This window comes from Vombatus ursinus, unplaced genomic scaffold (assembly GCF_900497805.2).
Source record: "Vombatus ursinus unplaced genomic scaffold, bare-nosed wombat genome assembly UNPS02014962.1, whole genome shotgun sequence".
Lineage (NCBI taxonomy): Eukaryota > Metazoa > Chordata > Mammalia > Diprotodontia > Vombatidae > Vombatus > Vombatus ursinus.
Genome location: NW_020954740.1, coordinates 1,300,001 through 1,323,053, shown reverse-complemented (window position 1 = coordinate 1,323,053; position 23,053 = coordinate 1,300,001). Strand labels below are relative to the sequence as shown.

Genomic DNA, 23,053 nt, shown 5'->3' with positions numbered 1-23,053 from the left:
CAGAGACACCAAAATCTTTCCTAATAGAGCTGTTTAACATTTTGAGAATCACCTTCCCTAAGTATTTTTGACAAACTATTTTCAAAATTATGCGTTTCAAAATAAAAAACACAAAACCATGAATATTCACTTTAAAAAGAACTAGCAGACCTACTAAAGCCTTACGTGTGTATGTGCATGTAATAAATTTGACATATACACAAGAGCTCATAATGAATACTTACATTGTAGTATTTTTTAATGTAGCGCCTGATATCCAAGATTAATTTATTGTTCAGCTGGTCGGTAAAAGCTATAGGTGAAGCATTACAATCTATATTACGGCAATGAAACAAGCTGGGTTCTATCTGGGTTCCCTACAAAGAAGAAAAAGGAAGTAAAGATAGACAAGCACACAGGAAGTTACTGCAAAATTATGTAAGGATTTCATGTCGAAAGAAACTGCATACCATCTCATTGCTCAATACTATTAATTCATTTTATTAGCTATTTTTCAAGCTTGTTTTTTGAACATTTCTCCCTCCAGGGCTTCTTCAGACATATTTCCCTTATCCTGACACCATCTCCATGAAATAAGAAGTTGATTAAAAATTGTTTTTCATGTGTCAGTATTCCTCATTCAACAAATGATGTTGAATAAAAATAATCTAGCAGAATCTATGGCACAAATCAATTTTTCTCCAACAAACCAACCATGTCTTTTTTTTTAAATCGGAAATAAATATCCTTTCCAGGGATATTAATCAATATCTGCAAATCTGCCCTTGAAAGGGACAAATATAAAATTGTACTAATAATCCATATGACATTAGCTGATTATCATATATGTTGTTTAGTTAATTTTTGACAGGAGAGCATAGAAGTAAAAAGTATTATACCACAAAGGAATATCTATTTTTAGAAATGCATATTAAAATCTCTTCAAATTTTCAAACTAGAAGTTTTATAAGAGTTAATTATTAGTAGTCAGAAATGTGTGTTTTATTTCCCATCTTTTTACATAGACAGTAAGCAAATCACTCAAGTAAATAGGTTTATTGGGGTTTCCCTTATTTCCCTCTACCTCACCACTCTCCCACCATGTTGATAGTAAAAAAAAAATAAATAAATAAAAAAAAAATCTGTGCTTTTCTGATTCAATCTGGCATACCCCCATCCCCACCCCCAACACTAAGCAATTCCAGGTGGAAGAGATTTTAAAGCTTGACATCCGCTCTTCCACAGTTAGCCCATCTGCAAGTCGTCAAGCCTCCATGCAATTAACTATCTTATTTACAGCTGTAATGAAGCAAAAGTCAAGGATTTAGCAAAGTATTGCTGATCTGTGTCTGCCTTTTCTTCTCACTTGCTTCTAAAGACTGCTTTGTTTTGATTTTTAAAAAAATGCAAAACATCTGCTGTTTGTCCAAATTAACTTAAAATAATTACTTTTAATTTAGATAAAAGATACATTTTCTTCCAGCTTCAAGGTTTCGTACCACTCTGCTGCTTAGTAATTTGCCAATGGCTAATACATGCATAACAGTGCAGTAGAGTTATATAAGTTGGCCAACCTTCAAGTTCTGAGCCAAGGTCAGTGATAGATTTCTTGGCAGTGCTTCTTGAGAGGAATGTCTCCCTATGACTTTTTTATGTCTGATATTCAAAGACAGCGGGAAAGATAACAGAGCAGTACCTTTGTCAAAAAGGAGGTAAGTGGGATGGGAAAAGATAAGTTAAAAACTTTTCAAAAACTCTTACTTCCCATTAATTTGATTTAGGATAAAGGAAAATGTTACTACAAGCTTTAGTAAATGGGACAAAAACTCAAGTTACTAATTAACGAATTTTTAAAAATAGTTTAAAACAACTTGGAATTTATAAGAGATACCATTTTCAAATGAAGACCAACAGGTCAAAAGAATCAAAAAATATTTAAACACAATGAAAGAAAAGTTTTCTTATTTCATTTTTTTTGAAAAAATGTTTAAGAATAAACTGATCTTAATTTTTATACTATAATCTTTAAACCTGTTCAGCACATTTTTTCCCTCAACTTTCTCCTTATTCAAAAATACAAAAGAAATTAAAGCCCATTTCCAATAGTTTGTACACAGAAGCAATAAGAAAAAAGTAACTAACCGAACCATCAAAGACACCATCACAAATGTTCTCAATTCCACATTTAGGACAAGAAAATTTGAATCTTTCACAGTCCCTGTATTTTTCTTCTTCACTGAGTTGTGCAGGGCCACCAAGTAAGGCATCATTCTCTTCATCTTTGTGATAATGTTGATGAACTCTGAATTGAGTGGGATCCAGTCCTATTAACATGAAAGGAAAAAGAAAGGATCAGAAAGGTGTATTTAATTTACTCCCATCCAAAAAGGAATAACTCAAAAAGCAGAAACAAATTTACAATTGCTTTACAAGTAAAACAAGCACAGTGCATTAATATAAGGTGGGAATATGCTACAAATACATTTGGTTGCTGAAGCAACTACTTCTATAGGATGGACTTATTATTTTCTTTAAGTTAGACCAAAAAATCTCAAATGTAATAATGTTCATAATTATTAAGAAATATTCATCGAAACAAACTGGCAGCATTAACACAGAAAAGAGACTAAAAATCCCATTAAAAAGTAAACATATTCATTGATATCACAACTCCTTCAAGACCAGACACAACAGCCAATTCTGATTTCAATGCAGAGGTCGATTTCATCTTGGCTCAGTGGTTAACAGCATGTAGGTTGCAATCTAATGCGGTGGTTAAAATTCAGCCACTACATTTGAAGCAAAATGTAATATGGCTTTTTGGTTGGCAAAATTCAGATACTTAAAATAAATACAAAAACAATAACAACGCCTATTTTATAAGACTACAAAAAAGAAAATGGCCTCCAAATCTCCAACAACACATTCAATATTTCATTGGAAAAAAAACATCAGTCACTGCATTGTTGTATACTCATTTTTATCAAACTATTTAAAGGAAATAGCAGTATTTTAGGTCAACAAGATTAATTTACTTTTGGCAAATACAACTGTCAGCATGTACCACCTGATACCTCATTTAAGTATAATTACTCCATAGTACAGATCAGAATAAACACATTCCATAGAAAAACTTAAGAACTCCAGATCTGAGAAAAACCTAAGGAAAAATAATTTATATTTATCTGGTCTAGAAGTACATTGAAAATGCAGCAAAAAAAAGAGAATTTCACATGAAGGTAAATTAATGACTAAATTCCATCACCTTTCTATTTCAACCAGTTTCATGAATATACTTTATAGAGTGTTGTTTAACACATGCACACACACCCTGTAGGGTATCCATTTAATTTTGACTATAAGCATACATAAAAAACTGGACAAAATACAGTTGTAGGAATTTAAGAAACTGCTGCCCTTCGTAGGAATCAATGCTGAACACTTCCTAAAACGATGGCCCATGTCCTCAGCATAGCAATGTCTCGATAAAATTACCAACATATAAACTTAAAAACTACTGTACTTCACCAGTATTTTATAATGTTACAGCTTCCTGTCCCAAAGGATTCGATCTATCTATGCTTTATAAGTTATTTTCAAGAAGAACAATGGATATCCCAATAGAATAATAACTTGTGTTTATATTGCATTTTAACGTTTGGAAAAAAGCACGAATTCATAAATAAACATTAAAGGTGAGATAGAACAAAGTTATAGAACAATTAGCAGTGAGGATACTTTCTCCTGTTAGGGCAGAATTAATGCTACTACTTTTAAAGTATTATCTAGCTAATTTTGGTTGTGAAAACAGACTAACCTCATGTCACAGGATCTGTGTCAAAGTTATGTATTAATATTTTTCCATTCTATATGTTCTCAATATTCTTTATGTTTTAGTAATTTTGGGGGGGGGAGTTAATCATAGGTTAATTTTTAAATGAATATGTAAACTTCAATTATTCAAAAACAGAGTGAAGAATTATTATATATGCTTTATAATTCTAAGAACTGGACAGAATGGGAAGCTGTACCAACAATATACTGATTTCTCTTTTCTTGGACCACACCATGGTACACTTTATACATTTGAATACATCAAGCTGCATCTACCTGCAACAGGGCAAAATGTCCATTTGGTAAAGAAAACCTGGATGCTGTATTGCTGCTCATACAAATTCATTCTCTTTGACCCTAGCTAAAACGTACGCTGAATTACTTGGCCTTCAATAAGTATTTGCAATAAACTTCCATTTACACAGCCAAGTTTTATCTTTATATTGCACTAACAAGACTGACTCATCCTCCTAATTATTTCAGATTTATTCGTAGGCTGAATACTTTTATGGGTGCATCATCATTCTGTTGTAGGTCAGTTACAAAAGCAATAAGGAGTTTTAAAAATAATCAGGAGGTTCATCAATAAAAGAGAAAAAGAACAGATCCATGAATTGGGGATATAACTAACGAAAAATAGGAAAGCACTGTTATTCAATATTGTACTAGAAATGTTAGCTACAGCAATAAGAGATGAAAAATAAATTGAAAGAATTAGAATAGGCAACGAGAAAACAAAGCTATCATTCTTTGCTGATATGATGGTATGCTCAGACAATCCTAGAGAATCAACTTAAAAAAATGCTGAAATAATTAACAACTTTAGCAAAGTTGTAGGATATAAAATAAATCCACATAAATCATCAGCATTTCTCCATACTACCAACAAAACCCAGCAACAAGACATAGAGAAATTCCATTTAAAATCACTGTATATAATATAAATACTCAGGAGTCTACTTTATATACAATATAAAATACTCAGGAGTCTACTTGCCAAGACAAACCCAGGAACTACATGAACAAATTACAAAACACTTTTCACACAAATAAAATCAGCTCTAACAATTGGAAAAATATCAATTGCTCATGGGTAGGCTGAGCTAATATAATAAAAATGATAATTCTTCAGAGCTGCACCAATCAAAATACCAAGAAATTATTTTATAGAGTTAGAAAAAAGAACAAAATTCATCTGGAAGAACAAAAAGTCAAGAATATCAAGGGAACTAATGAAAAAAATATGAAGGAAGGTGGCCTAGCCATATGAGATCTCAAACTATATTGTAAAGTGGTAATCATCAGAACTATCTGGTGCTGGTTAAGAAAGAGTGGTGGATCAGTGAAATAAATTAGGTACATAAAACACAATAGTAAATGACCATAGTAATCTAGTGTTTGATAAACCCAAAGACTCCAGCTTCTGGTACAAGAACTCAGTATTTAACAAAAACTGCTAGGAAAACTGGAAAACAGTATAGCAGATACAAGACACAGACCAGGGTAGTGGAACCTGAGGCCTTGAGGCCACATGTGGCCCTCTAGGTCCTCAAATGCAGCCCTCTGACTAAATTCAAACTTCACAGAAAAAATCCTAAGTTTGGATTCAGTCAGAGAGCCACAGTTGAGGACCCGGGGGCCACATGTGGCCTCGAGGCCACAGGTTCACCAAACCTGACACAAACCAATACCTTATACTGCATACAACAATAAGGTCAAAATAAGTACGTGATTTAGACATAAAGGGTGATACCATAAACAAATTATCTACAACTGTCAGATCTATGAAGAAGAGTAGAATTTATGACCAAAAAAGAGACAGAGAGCATTAAGAGATATAAAACAGAAAATTGTTATTATATTACATTAAAAAGGTTTTGCACAAACAAAACCAATGCAAGATTAGAAGGAAAACAGAAAACTGGGAAACAATTTTTACAAGTGCCTCTGATAAAGGCCTCATTTTTCAACTATACAGAGAAACTGTTTAAATTTATAAGAACACATATCATTTCCTAATTGACAAATGGACAAAGAATGTGAATAGGCAATTTTAAGACAAAGAAATCAAAGCTATCTATAGTCATATGAAAAAAAAGCTCTAAATCACTTTTGATTAGAGCAATGAAAATTAAAACAACTTTGAAGTACCATCTCACACCTATCAGATTGGCTAATATAACAAAAAAGGAAAATGATAAGTGTTGGAGAAGACGTGGGAAAATTGGGCCACTAATGCATTGCTGGTGGAGTTGTGAACTGATCTAACCATTATGGAGAGCCCAAAAAGCTATAAAACTGTGCATACCCTCTGATCATGTCTGTGAGTACCCATTATACATGCAGCCTAGGTGAAATAATAGTCTCCGAAAAAAAAAGTCAATGTCAAATACAAAAAAAAAGAAAACTTTACAAAGAAATAAGTAAAATTAATTCCAATATTAAAAAACCGTAAAAAAAAAACCAGGAAAATTCTTACAAAATTCCTTCTATGATACAAATATAATTTTAATATCTAAGTCTTGGAGGTGAAACAGAGAAAGAAAATTATATATCAGTATCCCTAATGAATACTGAAACAAAAATATGGAATGAAAAATACTAGCAAAGAGGTTACAGAACATATTTAAAAGATCATATACTATGACCAGGTTAGATTTATACCAGGAATGAAGGGTGGATTCAATATGAGGAAAACCATAATCATAAAAGACCATAATAATAAAAAACATGATTATCTCAATAAATGCATAAAAAGCCTCTAAGAGAAATGTTAGAGGCTTTTCCAATAAAATCAGGGGTAAAGCAATAATATCCATTATCACAAACATTACTTCATGTAATGACTGTAATCACTACCAAAGCAAAGAAAATAAGGGAATAGGCACAGGCAAACAATAAACAAAATTATTGCTTTTTGCAGATGATATGACAATCTAGAGAATAATTTAACTGAAACAGTAACTTCAGCAGAGTAGTCCAATATAAAATAAGTCAACATAAATCACTAGCCTTTCTATACATTGCTAACAAAACCCAACAGTAAAACAAAGGAGAAATCTATTCAGAATAACTACCAAGTATATAAAATATCTGGGAGTCCACCAAACAGATCAGAGACAGAAACTATGGGTACAACTATAAAACATTCTTCATTAAAAAAAAAAAGACAGACATAAATAACTGGAAAGATATTAATTGCTCATAGTTGGCTAAGCCAATTTAATAAAAATGGTAATACTATCTAAATTAATTTGCTTAATCAGGACCACAGCAACAAAACTATCAAAAGTATTATTTCAAAGAGCAAAGAAAATAATAACACAATTCATATGGAGGAACAAAGTGAAAATAGTCTTAGGAAAAATAACAGGAAAGGGACATAGGGAAAGGAGACTAGTAGTATCAGAACTCAAACTATACTATAAAACAGTAATCATCATGTCTGTTTCATACTAGTTAAAAATAGATGAGGGGCCAGTTAGGTGGTGCAGTGGATAGAGCACCAGCCCTGAAGTCAGGAGAACCTGAGTTCAAATCCGGCCTCAGACCAAACACTTGACACTTACTAGCTGTGTGACCCTGGGCAAGTCACTTAACCCCAACTGCCTAAAAACAAAAACAAAACAAAAAAAGTAAAAATAAAAACAGATGAGATCAGGTACACAAGACCCAAAAGCAAATGAATGCAGCAGCAGCATAGTTTTGGATAAATGTCCAAACCCCAGAAAACTGGAAAGCAGTCTGGTAGAAATTAGGGTCAGAACAACATCTTATACCATTTGCCACAATAAACTCCAAATGAATATATGATCTGAACAAAAAAGTTCACATCATAGATTAGAGGAGTAGGGAATGAAAAAACTCTATAACTATGGGATGGGGAAGAATTCATGACAAAACAAGAGACAGTAAAAAAAATCACAGAAGCTAAAACAGGCAATTTTGATAAGATAAAATTTAAAAGTTATTACCCCACAAAAATTACAGCAATTAAAATTATAAGAAAAACGATAAACTTGGGGGGAAAATCTTTGAAGCAAAATTCTTTGATGAATGTCTGAAATACAAGATAACTAATTCAAATATAGAATAAGTGGGGCAGCTAGGTGGCACAGTGGATAAAGCACCAACCCTGGAGTCAGGAGGACCTGAGCTCAAATCCAGCCTCTGACACTTGGGACTTACTAGCTGTGTGACCCTGGGCAAGTCACTTAATCCCATTGCCTGGCAAAAAAACAAAAAAATAATCAAATATAGAATAAGAGCCATTTCCTAAGAAAGAATGGTCAAAAAATATGAACCAACAGTTCTCAAGAAATTCAAGCTATCAACAATTACATGAAAAAAATGCTCAAAATCACTAATAAGAAAAATGCCAGTTAAAGCAATTCAGATTCCAACTCATTCCAACTGCAAGGATTTTTTTAAAAAGGAAAATAATAAAAATTGAATATGGGCGGACAGATATGCTAAAATATTGCTAGTAAAACTATAAAGTGGGCCAGCAATTCTGGAAAGCAATCTAAAATTATACCCCAAAACTTTAACTGAACCCATTATACTGAACCTCAAAGGGCACAAAACCCATCACTATCACTACTATGTATATACCCCAAAGTGGTCAAAGAAGGACGGAGAATGACTCAAAATGCACAAAAATATTCACAGCAGCATATTTTGCTGTAGCAAACAATCGGGAACTAAAGGGGTGTCCATCAACTGTGGAACTGCTGGTCAACCCATGGCATATGGATATAATAAAATATTACATCCTCATGAGAAATGACAAAAAGGAGAGATTCAAAGAAACCTGGGAAAATGTGCTCATTAGGAGTAACGCAAGCAGAACCAGGAGAACAAAGTATATATACATTGTAAACAACATCATAAAGAAAAACAATTTTGAAAGACTTAAGAACTCTGATCAATGAAATGACCAATCATGACTCCAAAGGACTTGAAACAGAATATCCAATTTCTGACAGACAGAAGATGGGCTAGCTGCGTGTTATGAGTCAAGATCTTTTCAGATATGATTAATGTGTTGATGTGTTTCGAGTGACTGTGCTTATTTGTTACAAGGGAAGAGTTGGAGGGTGCAGAAGTGGCAAAGAGGAATTAAGGGGAAGAAAAGGGTCGGTAATCATGATGCCCTCCCTGCCAAAGAATGTCATCATGGAAGCATAAAAAAATACATGTGCATACACAGAGGGAAACAGACAAGTAGAACAGCTGTGAAATTACCATTTAATTCATTATATAACTTAAAGAAGTTGTAAATAGAGGTTTGTGGTTTCACATACAATCCTCTTTTTCTGTTCTTCATATAAGGAAATATTTATGTTTCTCAGTGTTTGTTAAATTCAGAATAAAAAAATTAAAATGAAGGGGAAGGAGATACATTCTTGATCTTCAAAAAATGGGTACTTAGTGTTAAATACAAATATAAAGGATTTTTTTGTCATGATAAAAAAACATTCAGAATAAAAAAATACATATATATACAAGAAGGTGACCATTATGGATTACTGCCAAGGTCAAAACATTTTCCATAGAACCTATTTTGGGAGATGTTTCTTAATTCTAATAGGCAAATGTTAGACAAATGTTTTAAATATTTCTTTATACGAAAATATACAATTAGATATTTAAAAATATAGTATTACCTGGAAAAATGTTTAAGAGAGGTAAAGAAGTTTGGCTTATACAGAAGCAAAGCGCAACAGTTTTGTTTCTATAGATGTACTTAACTAATTTCTGCTTAAATTGCTTATAGATTGCTTATTTTGTAGTCTCCATATGACTCAAAGTTTCTTTGCTTATACCATAATTCTTTTGGGCTAGAGTGAAAACAAAAGAAAAACAGTATCTGGTGCTGCCACCTAGGGGTAGAGCTTTTGAATTTTAAAACACGTGCCCAAAACAGAAGACACAGCATATGTTATTTAGTATTCAAAAAATTAGCCACACTATTATCAGACCTGATACTCGAAGGCAGAATCTCTATCGTCATAATATTCATCTTACATGCTTCAGACTTGATAAAAAAAAAAAGCAAGGAAATAGTGAGAGGAGATATATGTATGTTTGTATAGACACACACACACTCACTTACTCACCATTGTAAACCTCAGGGCCAAACAGTAACCAAATTAGTTTTTCGGCAATGGGTAGAAAACTAAATTGTACACTGTTAACCTCTTGCAAAAACAACTACCCCTGGATGATAGGCATTAAGGAACAAAGATGATACAGTACTTAGGGAAAAGAGCTTCTATTTTTAATGGAATGTTTTTGACAGATCACCTTAGGTGTTTACTAACACAGAGCACCAGCCAAGAAACATTCATTCTCATGTCTGCAAGAAAAACTAGTCACTTCTGGAAACAGAAATCTGTGATTTATCTCACAATAAAGAGGCATGACGGAAATAATTTATTTTTTTTCTATGACTTTTATCTTCCCTGCAAAGGACTTGGTATAATAAAATATCAGAGGTACCAATGGAAAGAACACTGGATTTGCAGTCAGGAAAGACTGACTTCAACTCTCACCTCTGAGTTTTTTTAATTATATTATATTATTATCATTATTATTGTTATATATTAACTGCATAACCATGGCCAAGTCAGCTAATCTCTCTAAGCCTCACTTTTCTCATCTGGAAAACAGGGAAAAGCTGGCACAACATACTGAGCGCTGGGCCTAAAGTCAGGAAAACTTCATCTTTCTGAGTTAAAATCTGGCCAGAGTCACTTATCAGCTCTTTGAACCTGGGCAAGTCACATAACCCTATTTGTCTCAGATTCCTCACCTCTAAAATGAGCTGGAAAAGGAAATGGCAAACTTGTCTAGTACCTTTGTCAAGAAAACTCCAAATGGGGTCAAATGGGGTCACACAGAGTAAGACACTACTGAAACGACTGAATAACAACAAACCACACATAATACCCACCTCACAATTTTGTTATGATTCAAATAAAAATGTATGTGAAGTATTTTGCAACTCTTAAAATATTATATAAACATTAGTTTTTGTATATTAAAAATTACTTTTTCATGGATGATATGCTTCCTGTTTAAATAAATATTTAGGGAAAATATCAGGCTTGAATGACTTTAGCAATACGCAATTTATTCAAGATGTCCATAATCTTGGTACAACTAGAGCAAATGTGGTTTTTCTGGACAGAATCCATACACTCTATCCTACTCACTATTTTCTTAATGCCATGAGCTAAGCTGTTCCATTGTTTGGATGATCATTGATCTGTTCAAGTTGGCTTTCTAAAAAATATACTTGCCAACACTCTCCCACGATAAAGAAATACCATTGGTGGTTATTAACCCCAGATATATAAGAATTTGATTACCTGTAAGATAATTTCTTTATTTTCTATAAAAATAAGTTATCCATAATTGGAACTGCAATCAACAACGCTAAAACCAATTCTAAATTATTCAATTAATGGACAAAAGGAAAACTTGACTAAACATAAAACTCACAGATATCCACCACCCTGACTTTAGCAATCCACCTATTTTTTCTATCCTTTAGTAAATTCATTGCTAACAAATAGTCCAACTAACTGACTCACTTTCACAAACTCTCCCTTTTTGTACTTAGAAGTAGAAATATTAAAAAGTACCCAAATGGGAAAACTAAACCCAAGTGATACAGTGTTAAGAGTCTTTGTGTCCCTGTGTAATAAGTATGTTTTGATCAGTTGTTTGTATAGGAAAACACTGGGACTTGTTAGCTAAAAAGGTTCTCCTGTGAATCTTTTCATAAAAAAAACTTATTTCATAAAGTGAATCATAACCTTCTGGTTTTATCATTGTGCAACTACAGTTGACTGACAGCAAGCATTTAAAATGTAACCTTCAATAAACTGTCATGACAGACTTATTATTGAAACATTTAACTTACTATAAAACGTTTTCAATGTTACTTTTTAAAGTTAGTTTATACAGTTTTCCATATATGTAAAGGTCAACTTGAAACAGCTTCCACACTAACTAGCTTTCATACTAACATCAAATTTCTAAAAAGTCTAAATTCACTCAAAATTTTGATTAAAATGTATCAATCATGAGGGGGAAAAAAAGAGGACACTAGCAGCCAGAAGGATCAAGAAAATTTTCGTGTAGATTATATTTAAGCTAAGTTTTGACAGAAACAAGGTTTCTAAGAAGCAAAAGCAAGAAGGTAGTTTATTCTAGGCATGGGAAGAAGGCAGTACAAATAGGTAAGAGATGGAACATTAGTGTGTGAGGAACAGGATAAGAAGGGCAATAGTGTACAACAAAGTTGGAAAGATATATTAAATTTATATTGTGAAGACCTTTAAAAGTCAAATAAAGGAGTTTACATTTGATATGAAAGGCAATAGGTAGCTTTTGGAGTTTATTATGTAATGGTGTGACATAGTCAGACTTAAAAGCAATTGAGTAGAATCATACATATCTCCTCCTCTATCCTATTTTGTACAACTTCCTTTTTCTTTTTTCCTCTCCCTTTTTCTCTTTCCCTTTAAAACTCCACCTCCACACTTTCATAGACTTGCCAATGAAATGATAATTGGATGGGGGGGGGGGGAATTACATCTTTATTTTCACTAACCTCTAACTAATATTTATAATTTCCTTCAATTATTAATGTAGGCAATAAAATTATTTTGACAATGAGCCCACAGGTTTCACCAGTCTGCCAAAATGGTCCATGATACATAAAAAAAGTTTTTATGGAACTCCGCTCTAAAGCATAATATTTCCTATAAGGCAGACTCTGGAAAGAATGCTGAAGTTTTAGGGCTATTTTGTGAATTACCACTTCTATGCCTGAATGAGTTACTTTAACTCACACTGTATCTCAGAGAACATTAATTAATTAATTAAACACTTGCAGAAAAACTTGTTTGCTATCTGTTAGGAAAAAAGTTCTACCTTTTGCAAGTTATTGGCTGTGTAGGCCTGGGCAAGTCATTTAATTTCCCAGTGCCCATGGCAACTCTTTCTAAGACCATAAGTTGCAGGAAAGATGCCAAAGTTATGCACTGGTAAAGAAAGTTATTCACCAGGAAGAAGCTCCCCACACTAATGAAATTGTAAGTCATTTGGCCTCCTCCTCCCCCAAACAAGAGTTAAGACACTAAACAGGAACAAGCCCAAAACAAAGCCATAGTTTGTATCCTCACAAAGACTGTATGTTATGTTCTGCAATTCCGTGAAACATGAAACTATTCTTATACTAATTAAAAATAATAACAACAGAATTTATATAGTACTTAAGTTTGCAAAACACCTTACAGGCTTTATCTCATTTTATCCTTACAACTACTCTCTGAAGGAGGTGGTATTGTTACTTCTCTTTTATAGATAAGGAAACTGAGAATGAGAGACACACAGCTAGTGACTTGAGACAGGATTTGAACTCAGATCTTCCTGACCCTAAGTCTAACACGCTATCCACTGTACCAGCATTGACCTAATTCTATCCTTCTCAAATACTCAGTTGTTGGACCTTGACATGAAGACTTAACTTCGATGGGACTCAATTTCCTCACTTGTAAAATGAGGGAATTGGACTTGACGACTTCTATAAATCTTTGATCTCATGACCACGGAAAAATATTTTTGGGGACTATCTTACCCTACATATTGCCATTGCATCAATGAGGCTATAAAATTTAAAACTACAATTATTATTAAAACCATGAATTATCCTTTTTTTTTTAAAAAACCCAAAGACACTAAGTATCATTTTCTTGGTCTCTTCTATTGGGTACTTGATTATTTTGTGAATATTTTATCCTATCCCATTCACCCTAAAACATGTAGAGTTCACACTGGAATAAGAAGGGAAGAAACTATACAATTTGGAGAACAAAAGCTAAATGGGTCTCAAATTTTAGTGCAGATGATGCCTAGAGAGTTATTCTTTCTATTCAAGAATAGAATATAGTGAAATGTGGTTCTTTACAATTCAGTAGCAATAATGTTATGTATAGTCTACAAAAAATGAGCATATACCTATGGAATGAGGACTTAACCAACATGCATTTATTAAGCATCTACTCCAATTTTTATCCCATGCCATCATTAGAGTGTCTATACTACTTTAACCCAGTAGAGAATAACATATTTGTTGTTTAGTTTAAATGGTCATCCTCTAGTCAACATATAGCAATGAACACAGGACATCTTACAGTGATTAGGTATCATCTTGTCATGGAGAAATATTCAGATGATTTATTAATCTTTGCAAAAAGAAATCACAGGATAAATTCAATACTGGAAGCTCGGCTTTCTTTTAAAGGAACAATAGAAAGGAGCCATAAAAAAGGGGAAAAGTGGCTGAGAAATATAGTTGATTTCCACAAAAGACTCCTAAAAATAAAGATTTGAACTTAATAATTTTCTTAAATGAAATTATGCCATTATTCTAGACTTCTTTGTAACAGCTAAAAGGACAAAAATGTAGCAAACTTCACTGAAGTTCTTACACTGTAATACACTTCCTTAATCAAAGATATAAACTACATTAAAAGCAAGAGAATTATTTTATATATGTGATTAGGCAGTTGGAAGGCTTGTATTTTATGTATACATTTGTACACTTCAACTTATTTAACAGTGTCAGCTCACTAACTGCAGTTTTTAAAGAAAACATTTAGAATTTTAAAAACAAATTACAGTAATTTTATGCCTACAGCTTACACTTCTTAGAAGCCATACACTCACTTAATACTCTCCTCATTATCACCACCACTTACCACCCCCACCCTTCTTCGAGACAGCGAACCTCCTCAATTTTAACTTATACCAGGCATCCAACCTTTTTTGAAGAGTATCTACTTTTTCATTTTGGAGGGGTAGGAAGAGAAGAGATTGGATCATAGTGATTGACCAGGGCAAGTCCCTAAGTGAGGAAAGGGATGGAAATCTAGTAAATAACTTGAAGAACTAAGATTCAAAGCTTCATAAACAATTATTAGCAGATGTAGATTCTGCTGATTGAGGATTCCTGGCCTATACCAGACTAACCCTGAAACTGCTACATGACAAAGCGTGGCAAGTGTTGCCAGCTTTAAGGGAGACAGATGTCTGTGACTAATCTAGAGTGCTCAAAAATGGAAACATTCTAACTAGTATTTCTGAAGACAGTATCAGGAGAGCTAGGTCACAAACTGAGCTAAGGTGGCACTGAATGCAAAGAAATCAAAAAGAATATCTTTCTCCCCGCCCCCACCCCCACCCCATCAGAGGCAAGAAGGGAGACAAAGTGGCAAGGCGAAAATAGTGTTGCTTTGTAACTAGAAGATTTGGGTTCAAATCCTAGCTCTGGTACTTACTTTCTGTGTGACCTTGTTCCTTAGTTTCCTCATTTGCAAAATGGGGGGTTTAGATTAGATGGCACCCAAGATCTCTTCAAATTTTAACACTAAGATCCTAAAAAGAACGAAGCATGTATGGAGTGGGTGCTCAAAGGGGAAACTACAATGATGGATGAATGAATGAAGCAGTTTCCTGGTTTGAACAAGTCAAGATGCTTTGACTTAACTTGCTAACAAAATTCTATAACATGTTATTAAAGGAAAAGTTTGTGAGCACATTTAAAAAAAGGGGCTTCACCAGGAATACATCATGATACACTCACCTCATTTCGTTTTTGACAGGTTCTTGTACCAGACTAAGCAGAGGTAGTATGGCCAAGGAGAAAGTGCTGGGCTTAGAATAGGAAGACCTCTGACACTACCTCTGACACTGTCATGTAGCTTCAATGTACCTCACGTCAAATTTATTTGTAATTGGATAAACTTTATAAATGGATTGGCAACTACACTGGTAAAGGGAGTTCCCATATGAAGAGTTCCCTACTGAGGAAATCACAGATTTTTCAAATAATCTGCTCACCTGATAGTAGACTTATCTAAATTTGCCTTTTGAGTCTTTTCTCATTAGCTCTACCCACTTTCTCTTGAGTATATTTGGCATTTTGCAACATCCATGCTTTTTTTTTTTTTTTTGGAAAGCGGGCAATATGCCAAATAAGTTTGGGAACCTCTGCGAGATCATAGAATCACAACTGGAAGACCTTAGAAGTCCTCTAGTCCTATTTGTGCCAGAATACACTTGTGAGTGTTTCCCAGTTCTACATTCTTTAACTCTTAACAGTTTTTTTTTTAAATTTGCATCACCCAAGGCTACTACCACCCCCAGTTCAGTGCCCCCCGGGGGGCAGTATCACCCATTTTGGAAACCTATGCGTAACTTACAAAGGGACAAGAGATAAGAACAAAGAGATAAAATTTAAGATACTCAAAGGAGCTATTTGTTTTTTAACATTTGTTTTTAATAGCCATATTGTACCTTACAATAGTTATCTGGTAACACCTGCCACATAGTCACAGGCCAGTGGTAAATGGATGCTACCAGCAAAAACTAGAATTTATGGGCAGATGCACCAACACAGTGCCAGGCCCAGAATTAGGACGACTCATCTTCCTGAATTCAAATCTGGCTTTAGACACTAGCTGTGTAACCTGGGCAAGTCACTTAACCCTGTTTGCCTCAGCTTCCTCATCTATAAAATAAGCAGGAAAAGGAAATGGCAAATCCCTCCAGTATCTGTGCCAAGCAAACTACAAATGGGATTATAAAGAGTCGGACACAACCGAAATGACTGAACAACAAGATCCGTGATACTCAAATATTCAAATAGATCTATGATTCGAGCAATATGGGAATTCCTTCCAAAGATGCAGCTTACAATCCATCATTGCCTACCCATCCTATGAAACTCTGGTCCATGTTCTCCATAACTTTGCTACAGGCAGTCCACTCAACATGGTGATGGAGGGAGGGGGAAGTCCTAGCGTTTCTCTTGACAATAGGTATATGAGTGAGTAGTAACTGACGTTCTCTAACTGAAGACCTGGAAGTAGTAGGTTTGATCAAAGGGATGGTTATTGATGAGTCGATAAGCATTTACTCAGCACTTACTATGTAACAGGCACTGAGCTAAGAACTGGAAATAAAAATACAAATAGATAGTTCTTTATTTTCTAATGGACTAACACAACACATACAAGGAAGCTGAAAAAAAAAGATACCAAAAGAACCCACAAGTTATCCATCAATTACTCCCTGCTAAAACGATGTGACCAGTCAAACTTTTTTGCTCATACATTTATTGCTTTTAAGCTGGGACTTCTTCAGGTAGCAAATAGGGTTCTTATAATGGATATTTATATGTATAATGGATCATTTATATGTATCTATTTACAAAGGGGCTATTATAGCTAGTCTAACCCAAAAGTTAACCACAGAATAAGAAGCTATCACCATAATACTTGGCACAGCAGCTAGGAAGAGGTTTACTCACCATTGGTCATCTACAAAGTATCAACTTCCTAGTCACCAACCCTATACTTCTCCTGACACTACTATTACTAACACTTCAAGGAAGTCAAATTGTACATTCACTTCTGATGTATGCTACACAGACCAGTGACCTCTTTATTCTTGCATTTACTTCTTAAAGCTGGCTTTGCTTTTGATTTATCCATATGTAGATTGCAGAATGATTACAAAGGAAAACTAAAATCAAGTTTTGATTCTAAAAGATCTATCCTTTGCCTCAAAACTACAAATAAAAAGAACAATTTTTGTACAGGATACAAGATGTTGGAAAACTATCACAAATGAAAACAATATAATTAATATTTGTGTTTTCAAGAATAACAAGGTTCTGTCATTTGTTTAGGTCATACTGTTTAATTCTCCCTTATCCACAGCAATTAAGGAGGAAGAGGGGGATGGTATATGGTAATCCAAAAAAAAAACTTGACTTGGTAATGATTTAATATGATTACTCTTGAAAAATATTTGTCTTCCTCATTCTGTTTTATTTAAGGTAAATTAAAACAAGTTTTCCTTTACTGTGAAGACAATAACTGGGTAGTACAACATAATGACTAGTGTCAAGACTGAAAATATATCATGTATAATGATATGTAGAAAACTGAATCCAATCAAAAAATAGTTATTAAGCAACTCATATGTACTTGGATTATTTGGGAGACAAAATGAATAAAATATAATCTGCTATCAAGTCTTTTGGGGAGAGACAGGTCATAATCATATGAAAAGTTAAAAAACTAACAGCAAATATAAGAATACCAGTAAGGAGCAGTACTATGAGTTCAAAGGAGAGGGCAATCACATTGAGCTGAAATAACCTACAAAGCTTTCAAGGAATAGAGAGGAATTTAAGGTGAAGAGCATTTGACTAGGTAAAGACTAAGGAAGGAACTACAGCTAGGGAGAATAACATGAACAAAAGCATGGACCTGGCAAAATGCCAAATATGCTCAAGAGAAAGTGATTAGAGCTAACGAGAGAAGATTCAAAAGGCAAATTTAGACAAGGCTACAGAGGACTCCAGATTTCAAGATAAGGCATTTACACTTAAGACAACTTTGAGAATAATATTTTGGAGGAAGAACTTACACAATTTGGTAACTAATTAGATTTTGTAGAAGAGTAGAAAGGGAAGGCAAGAGAGAGCAAGAAATCAATGATAACTAAGGTTTTCAGTCTGAGAATGTAGAATGATGGCACCACTAACAAAAATCTGGAAATCAAGAAGTAAAGCTGTTTTTAGGGAGAAGATAAGCTTAGTTGAAGATATAACAAAACTGCAATGATTAAACAGAAAATCAAGAATTAAGTTAAAAAAAATATATATATATGCACCCACCTTGTGTGAAAGTGTTTGCAACATATAAATCAACATGAATAACAAATATGCTATTATTTATGCTACTGAGTAAGACTTTAATGATAAAAACTATAGTTAACCTAAAAGCATAGTGAAGAAGACTGAATAATCAGATTCTGAATAACCATGCCTCTTTCTTTACTATGAATAAGAGCCATGTAATCTCTCAATTAAAACCCTGAGGATCACAGCTCTCAAAGGAGCATTCTACTTCTCTTGCTCTCTAGGTGTTTATTCTTTACTGACTGCTAGAAGCTTACCTAACCAAGATGCAATAAGTGCAGCATCAATTCCATCTATTGGCTCACAGATTCGAGCCACAACAGGGTGGACCTGCTGTGACAGGTAGTACTGAGTATCGATGGTCAGGTTGTCCTGTTTCTGCAGCTGCTCAGGGGCATAAGCTCTTTGACTGGCACTTAGGTTGGATCCATCCTGAAAAAAAAAAAAGGACATATTATATATAAATCTGTGGAGGAAAATACTCAAAAAGGAATCAAAGGTGAAAGCAGAGAAGGGGAAGTAATTGAACAATGTTTTTGATTTTTTTGTACATTTTTTTTAAACACTAAACCATGGAGACATTATTATAGATTTCACGTGACCCCAAAAGTATGAAGACAACTAAATACTGATCTCCTAGTGTCAAATCTGGAGTTCAAGAATGTAAATCCAGCATGTGTCATGTTCTATTTTTTGGGTGACACATGAAACCAACAAGACGGCACCCACTAGATTAAATAGTTCCATCTGCCACTTCAGAGAAACAAAGTGAGAACACTTTATAATAACCATTAGTCTTATCAGAAATGCTTTTTAGGGATGATGATGAAAGGTATACATGCAATCTTTTCATTAGCTTAACAGTATCACTGTAAATATTGCAAGGATTTAAATTGCTGCCTCATAATGCATTCTTTAAGGTTATGGGGCAAAATGAGTCCATTTAAGAAAAGTAGTTGTGTATTTCACACCGCAAAAAGAGCATATGGGTAAGAAATTATGGCAGGGTTATGAAACCTAGCTGATAATAGTATCAAACAAGGAACAATGGACAGGGATAAAAAATAGCATGGAACATTTGTAGGATGACAGTGCTACAAGAACAAAATACCTGGCCACTGGAAAGACAGAATACAATATTTCAAGCTCAAACATATCTGGTACCATCCCAAGAAAATAAAGGTTAACCTAAGAGAGGCAGTGTTAAGAAAGGACAACCCTTCTGAAATCTGCATCAAATTCTTCCTCTAGGAAGAGAAAAATTTATTAAATATAATTGGCTCACACAGGGCTTCTGTGATTTGCCATCTATGTATGAAATGAAAAGTCATCAACACACTGGACCAACATCCAACAACTCACACTACCTCTTTCTCTTGTCTGAAACATAATAGAATTTAATATTCAAACCACACAATTAAATTATGACTATTCACAGCACCCAGCTGTTCTGCAAAACTGATTATAATGTGAATTCTTCTATTCTTTTCTCTCTTGCAACAATCAACCCCTTCTCTGTGCTAAGGCCGGCCAATTCCAAACGTAATTCTATACACCGCTGCTTCTTCAGGAGACACTGCCAAGCTTGGACCACTTCTTTAAGTTATGCAATGGTTAAAATGAAAACACTTGTTGTTTATTCTGGAGCTGGGGCCTCCGGATAAAAGAGACTGAAACACCTAGCAAAATGGCAAATATTTAGGAGTCAAAGGATGATCCTTATTATAATGCACAGTACAGAAAAGGACCTCTGCTACAGAATCACTTCTATTTCAGCAGTACACAGGACCTGACCATTAAAGACCCTTTTGACCTATGAAGTATATGATGAACTTTCTATTTTGTGACTTAGTATACCCCCACTATAAAGCATTCCCTCAACGTTCCTTAACATTATTTTTTACTTATGCAGAAAGTCATCCCCTACCTGATCCAAAAGACCCCTACCCTAACATATCCTAACCTAGTAAGTATTTACTATAAAGGTTATCTTGCCTTAAGTATCATAGGATCATCAATAAAGAAGTGGGAGGGACTAGAGAAGTCATCTACTCCAGTCTCCTCAACATTTTACAGATGAAGTAATTGAGGTACTGGGACACCAAGTAACTTGCCCAATGTAACACAGGCAGCTAAGCATGAGGGGCTTTAATTCTCTAACCTGAGTGACATAACTTTATACCTTGATTAGCTTATTTGTAACCTAAGAATATAGTCTCATTTGAGACACTCACTTAGAGGATTCAATAATGCTTTCCTATGTTTCTAATACGCTGTAATAATTTTCTTAACTTTGTAATGCTAAATGCTAACTGATTCAGTCAGTAAGTTTTGTTGTTTACACGACCAAGAACTGTATAAAATCTCGTACATTCAGCTATTCCATCACATAACCCAGGAAGGCAGTATAGTGCACAAAGTGCCAGACCTGGAGAGTCAGACACTTACTAGCTGTGTGATCCTGGGCAAGTCACTTAACACTATTTGCCTCAGTTTCCTCATTTGTAAAATGAGCTGGAGAAGGAAATGGCAAACCACTCCAGTATCTTTGCCAAGAAAATCTCCAATGAGGTCACGAAGAGTAAGACATAAATGAACAATGACAACTCCATCACCTTCCACTGGCTAGTTGGATCTGCCAACACTCAATGACTGCAGAACCACTTTGTGGAAGTCTGCTAGCTCCCACAAAGCTATACTGTTATATGTTATATGTGTATTTTGTTATATACACCCCAGGGTGATAAGGAATCTAGGGGCCAGAGATAAATAGTAGTAAATTTAACCCCTTTTTGTGACAAAGCAAACCAAGCTGTATTGTCAAGGTGGGAACACAAATAGGATTTGATGTGACACAGACACTACAGACTTCACAAATGTGATTCTTAGAACATAATGTGCATCTTAAGGTATGCCTGCAGAGGCACCACACGTATTTGAGAACCGATTAAGAGGCACATTTGGTCTTTCTTCATGCTCCTCAATGTGCATGTGTGGTAATTTGTACACTTCACAGAATACACACTTACTTCATACAGACACCGGGTGCAGTAACTACAGGGCCATTTCTAGAATAAACCAACTGGTGGTCTCTTTTTTTTTGCTGCTAAGTAAAAAGTAAACTTCCACTGCTAAAAAGAATGAAAAGGGCATACTTCCAGAAAACAAAAGCAATAAATAAAATGAAAAATAACAAGTTTAAAACTCCTAATTCACATGACTGTGGACATTGCTGTATTCTGTATCTGAATATGACTGATATCTTAGAGGTCAATTCTACTTACAAAACACATTTGGGGTTACAAGTAATTTCTTCAAGAAATCTTTAACATAAAAATATATTTTATATGTACTTATGTGGCATCCAGTCTTCATTCAGTGATCAAAGATAAGCAAAATTTGAATTTTTTAGTAAAATAAACTAATTCAGAAGATGGCTGTTGGCCATGGCTATTGGACTATTGGCATGCAAACACTATCCAGCTACATAAGAAATGAGAAGAATCTTTAAGTTGAATATTCAAATGCTAAAGAAAGGAAATATAACTTTATATGAGTGGAGAAGTGATTTGAGTCAGTGTTTAATTCTTCAAAGTCTGATGTTGCCAGCTGCCCTTGTCATTAATCATCTAATAGCTGTTCCATGTATGTGAAGACATAAGTGAAAAAAAAATATCCTATTTACCAAAATCTTTATTTGCATAATATGAAAATTGTTTTCTGAGATGAGACTTGTCAGCGCAAATATGCAAAGCACATTAAGGGCCTGAGCTAGTCAGACATCTATGGAAACATTTTCCTGCAGGAATTGGCTCGGTGTAACAGTTCTTAATCAAGAGTAACACTAGGAGGGAGACAGAGTCAAGTGTTGATTCATGTCCATGTACTTAAGTCATCTATTATATACATTATCAACAATATGTAGCGAATATTAGCAGAAAGTTTAAATTTTTTTAAAAGCTCTGAAATATTTAAAGAGTCCCAGATTTTATCCATGATATTAAAAACCAATCTCATTATCAAATGATGTATTTTGATACAATAAATATTACTAAAAATATCTAATATTTAAAATAATTTTTGTTCATGACAACTATCAAACATGACTTCAAGTGTAGGGTAGTTTTCAGAAATGTAAAGGAAATGATACTGAATTTTTTTTATCATCAAATTAACCATGGTTAATTTCTATATAAAACTGCCTAGTCTTTGGCTGATGTCGTTTGTTTTTTAAAGTAATAGAAGAATTCTCTAGTTTAGATCCTCCACAGAGCTGGAAACATTAATGCAATGGAAACATCAAGAGCCTGTTACCTTGCTGGCAAAAAAGTCTATGTAAAGAGTGACAATTTTCTTAAAGCCCTACTGACCACTTCCCTTACCCCTCAAAGGGAAGAACATGGTTCTTTCCAAAGAAGCTACCTGAGAAGTCAGCCTTTCTTGTAAATG

General features: G+C 34.2%; 1 protein-coding gene across 3 annotated transcripts in view; it reads right to left on the bottom strand.

The window, feature by feature from the left end:
• The window catches only part of POLA1 (DNA polymerase alpha 1, catalytic subunit), a 330,831-nt gene that overhangs the window by 185,051 nt on the left and 122,727 nt on the right, over positions 1-23,053 (bottom strand). For all 3 annotated transcript variants that reach the window (XM_027845456.1, XM_027845457.1, XM_027845458.1), the window contains 3 exons: positions 18,862-19,036; positions 2,122-2,303; positions 225-356 (listed from right to left, as the gene is read on the bottom strand). In XM_027845456.1, the coding sequence (XP_027701257.1) occupies positions 225-356; positions 2,122-2,303; positions 18,862-19,036 (489 nt within the window). The remainder of the gene's footprint in view (positions 1-224; positions 357-2,121; positions 2,304-18,861; positions 19,037-23,053) is intronic.